This window comes from Hypomesus transpacificus, chromosome 11, assembly GCF_021917145.1.
Source record: "Hypomesus transpacificus isolate Combined female chromosome 11, fHypTra1, whole genome shotgun sequence".
Taxonomy (NCBI): Eukaryota; Metazoa; Chordata; class Actinopteri; order Osmeriformes; family Osmeridae; genus Hypomesus; species Hypomesus transpacificus.
Genome location: NC_061070.1, coordinates 14,730,772 through 14,736,233, shown reverse-complemented (window position 1 = coordinate 14,736,233; position 5,462 = coordinate 14,730,772). Strand labels below are relative to the sequence as shown.

Genomic DNA, 5,462 nt, shown 5'->3' with positions numbered 1-5,462 from the left:
TCCCATCAAGCAATGCTACTTTCTTCTGTTATAGGAAGCTTAAAAATAGTACCGTAAGTTATGGTTTTGGGGAAAAAATATTATGCATACACCGAGTACAAATAAACTTAGGCAGCCCATTTCTATGAGAAAACTGGAGTTCAGCTTCATATTCTGAGAGAACGGGAAACTTGTTTGATCAAATCAAATCAAACATTCAAAAGTTTGATTCCAAGGATAAAGAAGTTTGATGAAGCCTACATAACTTACAGTAGGCCTACTAGTTTTTTCAGTAACCTACTCAGAGGATCCAAACAATGTAAATGTGAATAAGCATTCCTTATTTATGAAACATTTGTTTGTTTTTAATTTATTTAACATTGTTTTAACCAATGCACATTACTGACATCGTCATTTCAAGGGAACAAAAAAGGCAGCAAACAGAGCATGAAATTAAAATCAGTTACATAAATGATGAGACTGAAAAATAAAACACATCAGCTTGTCCTCTACCCAGTCATGTTATTGAAAGCAATTCATCAACTTACTGTAACATATAGGCTACTTTCAAAACCTGAACACTCACAGGCACCAGCTTCTCCAACCACACCAGCTGGCAAAATTTCAAAATAGATTGTTAGAAAAGGCTATCTGTGAACTCAGTGAACCAACGCTGTGACTCAAAAACAACTTTCAGAGAGATAAACAACTTTCTGTAGAACATATTTCCCAGATGCCTCTTGTGAAAGTCAACCCTGCAGTTAAACATCCATCTTCCTCTGCCCATAGCCCACGCACTCTTACCCCCTCCCCCCAACCTCTAGACCCTGCCCTTCATCTCCAATTACACCCTTACTGTTCTCATCCCCATCCCCTTCTCCCTATTCCTCCACCCTGACTTCCAAATTCATCCACAACTCCCTTCTCACCCCTGGTCCAGTATGCTTGCATCATGGTTTGAGTAAACACATGCTGGACACAAGGACACAGGGTAGGTGGGCTTCTCTCCGGAACTATTTATTTGTCTATCAGTGCACATGTACACACTCACAGAGACACACACAGTGAAAGCCCTTGCAGAACAAATCATCCACGAGGACCCTCTGACTCAGTGCTCTGGTTAATGGTTAACCAAAGCAATACTGCTCACCAGTGGAAGATTTTGTTAAAGCGCACAGCCAACCATTGTGGACCTCAGAAACCTTACAGCATCAGTGGACAGCACAGCAGACACGACGGTAAGACTAAATGTTTTACTTTGACTTTCCTTTGGACAACAATACAAACAGAACTAAAGATGTCTGAATTTGATGATAGGTTATATTTTGGACCAGAGAACTGAAAGTTGACTTTAAAACATGCATAAACCTCACGTCAAATAACATTTTCGATTTTAGTTGGAACTAACCATTCCTCTGGCTGAACTTAGTCACAAAACAAAAATTTCATTTAGAGTGAGACTGAGGGAATGGAAAAGCGTGGACAGACACAGTAATAAAGTACCATTAAACAAATACAAAATAACCATTCATAAATCAATGAAAAATATAGATTTGAGCTGAGATGTGTTAGCTTAACCCGTGGGTCTAAGGTTGCATGCGGGCATTAGTGTGACCCTGTACTTTATCCTTTGTGCTGGATGTTCAGAAATGGAGGAGCTAAAAGTATGCAAATGTTTGTATTAGATTTGTGAATTCTTTGCTTTTAGAAACAAATATTCCTGGTGGGTGTTTGGTTCTTAGCTCAGTGGGTTGCCAAACATGGTGTTCTGTTTCCATGGAGTCAGTTTGCCTTCTGTGGTTGTTTCCTCTCTGGCACACACTGAATCAATTACTGCTAGCCATGCCTCTGCTCAGAGTTCCACACAGCCAATCGTGAGTGTCTTTGTTATGAAGAAAACCTCCATAACAAAGACAGTCAGCTGAAGTGAGTAACAGACATTGGCCAGATTTCCCAGATTCGTTAAGAAGCTCTAAATACGGACATCTTCTTAGGAACGTTCTAAGAGCGCTCTAGAACGCTCTTAGAACGTTCCTAAGAGGCTCTTAGCGTTAAGAGCTTCTTAACGAATCTGGGAAACCCGGCCATTGACTTTACACACACTTTCTTCTCTCTACAGAAACTCCTTGACTCCAGACTTGAGGAAGGTCGAAATGGATAGAACCCTCTCCCCTGTTGTCCTCCTCCTAATGCTGTCCTGCTCCGGGATAAGCCTTGCCAACCGCGTGTACGTCCATCCCTTTCACCTGTTCGCCTCGGACAATGTCAGCTGTGAGACCATCCAGACTCAGGAGACCGAGCCCTTGGAAACGGTCAGCGTCGCTCCGCTAAACATCATCAATCTGGAACCAGACAGCAGGAACTGCTCCTGCTCTGACAACCAGGAGCAGAACATCACCCAGCGGACCGCCGTCCTGGCCGAGCTACTCAACTCGCTGGGTCTGAGGATGTACCAGGCCTTGAGTACCAAGCAGAAGGACTCCAACACCCTCATCTCTCCCATCAATTCCTTTGGCTCCCTGGTGACTTTCTACCTAGGAGCTTCGAAGAGGACTGCCATCCCCTATCAGCAGCTGCTGGGGCTCAACAAGGACACGGACAAAGAGGACTGCGTCTCCCTGGTGGATGGACACAAGGTCCTGAGGACACTGCAGGGCATCAACTCCCTGGTGGACGGGCCCAAGGACGAGATCGACACCAGGGTCTGGTCCTTTGCTCGCCAGGACGTACGTTTGGCAGAGGACTTTGTTCGAGGCACTCAGGACTTCTCTGACGCGTCATTTATCAGAGCAGTGGACTTCTCAAACGCACAAGAGGCAGAAGTCCAGGTGAACAGCTTTATGGAGAAGACATCAGGGGGTAAAGTGAAGGATCTGTTCAAGGACCTGAGCCCAGACACCAACCTGCTGTTCATCAGCTCTGTACAGTTCAAAGGTGAGAAGCTTCCTTGCAAATATGTTTTTAAACAGGAATGTTTTTTGGTTTGAATTTTTGTTTGAAGCCTTACTGTTTAGCCCACTGAGATAAGCCTATTGATTTGGGTAGGCAGCTAGGGGAGAGGAGAACAGAAAAGCCTAGAGCAGAGTACATGTACTCTAAGCTAGAGTACAGTACAGTATAATAGTCTAAAATGTTTTTTTTGTTTAAACCTTTCCGACAAAAGATGTTTTTTCAGAAACATTTTTAAAAACTTTAGAAACTTTTTTTGTGGTAGGTACACGTGGGATTCACCAGACCACCTAGACCAAAATCAATTTAACTTGTTTTCTTGTTCTATCAGGGAACTGGAAGACAGCTTTCCAGCCAGAAAAGACGTCCATGCAGGACTTCAAGGTTGACGAGAAGACAACCATCTCAGTGCCCCTGATGACCCACACCGGCCAGTACCGGTACCTGAACGACACAGGGCGGCGCTGTACTGTAGTGAAGCTGGCGCTGAGTAAGCGGGCCTACATGCTGCTGGTTCTGCCCCACGAGGGGGCCAGCCTCAGTGACATCGAGGCCCAGCTACGCACAGATGTCATCTCAGGCTGGTACCAGCATCTCAAAGAAGGGTGAGTCCTTATGGTCCACATCTAGATAAACCAGGCTGTACAATACACAACTAAGTACACATATACTGTATTAGTACTGTACTGGACTCAATTATAAGCATCTCAATATGAGTGAGTACAGCTACTGTTATCTACATCACACTTTGCTCCACTAAGATTTGAGACATAGTGGGTCAATAGAGCTATCTGGAGCCGATAGCCAGGATTGTAGTACTGTAAGATTGGGGGTTTAACAGCTCAGACAACTGTGTGTGTGTGTGTGTTCCCTCATCCAGACTCTTGGAACTGTCTCTGCCCAAGTTCTCCATGGCGGCTTTGACTGACCTGCGCGTCCTGCTGACTGACATGGCGGTGGAGATTGAGAAACGCCTGCTAGGCTCTGAGGCCGAGTTCGAGCGACTCAGCGATAAAAAGCCCTTCAGCATAGATAAGGTGAGATGAGTTCCTTCTAGAAAACGTAAGTCAGATAATTTTACAGTGGTCAGATTTGGAATTTAGGATATTACACACACACACAATATTCTGTGTGAAAACAAGAGCTCGTGAAAGAACGGGAAAAAACAGAAAAACACTGTTATTACACATTGACAGTACAGTGGCAAGGATAGATATACTTTACATACATAAATGCATCATACATATTTGTACTCTGGGGAGTAACGGTTCTTGTTGCCATCCCCAGGTGTACAACAAGGTAGTATTTGAGATGTCAGAGGAGGGTGCAGAGTCTCAGGACAGGAACCAGGAAGGAGGACTGCCCCTGACCGTCAACAGGCCGTTCTTCTTCTCCATTGTTGAGGGCAACTCCAACGCCATACTCATGCTTGGCAAGGTCACCAACCCAACACTCTAGAACAACTTAGCAACATCGTCATGACAACCAGTCTGGAAAAACTCCTAGATTATGTAAAAATGCCCAAACTATTAAAAGACTGTCAGTGTTAACTCTCAACAACTGCTTTGAGATAGAATAATAGTTTATATATAAAACGTTATGATAGTTTCCTGCAGCATTACAGATCATCTAGAATGATCCAGAGTTCAGATTAGGTGTTGTTAAATCTAGTAAGTATTCAAGACTAGAAGATTGATGGGGGGATGGGAAAAGGGAGTATTATCACCAAGATGTTGAAAGACACGGAGGACCAGAAAACAGGTTTGAGTGTAGAGACAGACACGATACATCCAAACATATTCCCTGAGCACAGTGGGAAGTCATGTGCTGCCAAATCATTATAGATTTGTTTTCATTAAAACTCACGAAACGCCGTATTTTGTTTCTGTGGTTTGTAGTCATACATTTGTGTACTGTATGCTGTACTGAAAGTGGTGGTTCTTTGAGATGTGTCACTTAATAGTCTAAATGAGTATATTTCTATCGTGTTGAGAGTTTATTTTTGTCTTGTGGTTTGTTATTACTCAAATAAACCAACTTGTTTCACAATTCTTCCCGTTGTGAGGTTCTTTCAGAATGTCAAGACACAAACAGGCTGTAGGCACATTCATTTAAGTCTAATGCAAATGACAAGAGATATAATCCAGTTTGATAATGTTTACTGACAAAAAAAGGGATTAAAATACATTTGGTCACATGGTAGAAAGTGTGCTCCCATGCTAATGAAGCTCTCGAAAACAACTCCGTGACGTCACTGTCTGAAAGGTACATGCACTTGTTTCATTTGTGTCGAAATTATGAACTCTGATTTTTGCATCCCATTGACTTAAGAAGTGTGAGAGCCACAATGTGAGACTTTCATTTCTTGATTTCCAACATCAAAGTAAGAAGTTTAAGATTCTTGCTATGGTGTTTCTGTTGACCACAGATATAACTCCAACCCTGCTTCACATTACCCCAACACCAAAATCAATAGCACAGCTCCTCTGGTCAGATGAGTCTCCAAACCACCTCCACTACATGTACAGAAACAG

The 5,462-nt window shown here is 43.1% G+C and overlaps 1 protein-coding gene across 1 annotated transcript; it reads left to right on the top strand.

Moving 5' to 3' along the window:
- The first annotated feature begins 864 nt into the window (after positions 1-864).
- Positions 865-4,979, top strand: agt (angiotensinogen). The gene is made up of 5 exons (XM_047030300.1): positions 865-1,217; positions 2,099-2,913; positions 3,260-3,533; positions 3,809-3,965; positions 4,216-4,979. The coding sequence occupies exons 2-5, from the start codon at positions 2,133-2,135 to the stop codon at positions 4,384-4,386; spliced, it is 1,383 nt and encodes a 460-aa protein (XP_046886256.1). The 5' UTR covers positions 865-1,217; positions 2,099-2,132; the 3' UTR covers positions 4,387-4,979.
- The last annotated feature ends 483 nt before the right edge of the window (positions 4,980-5,462 follow it).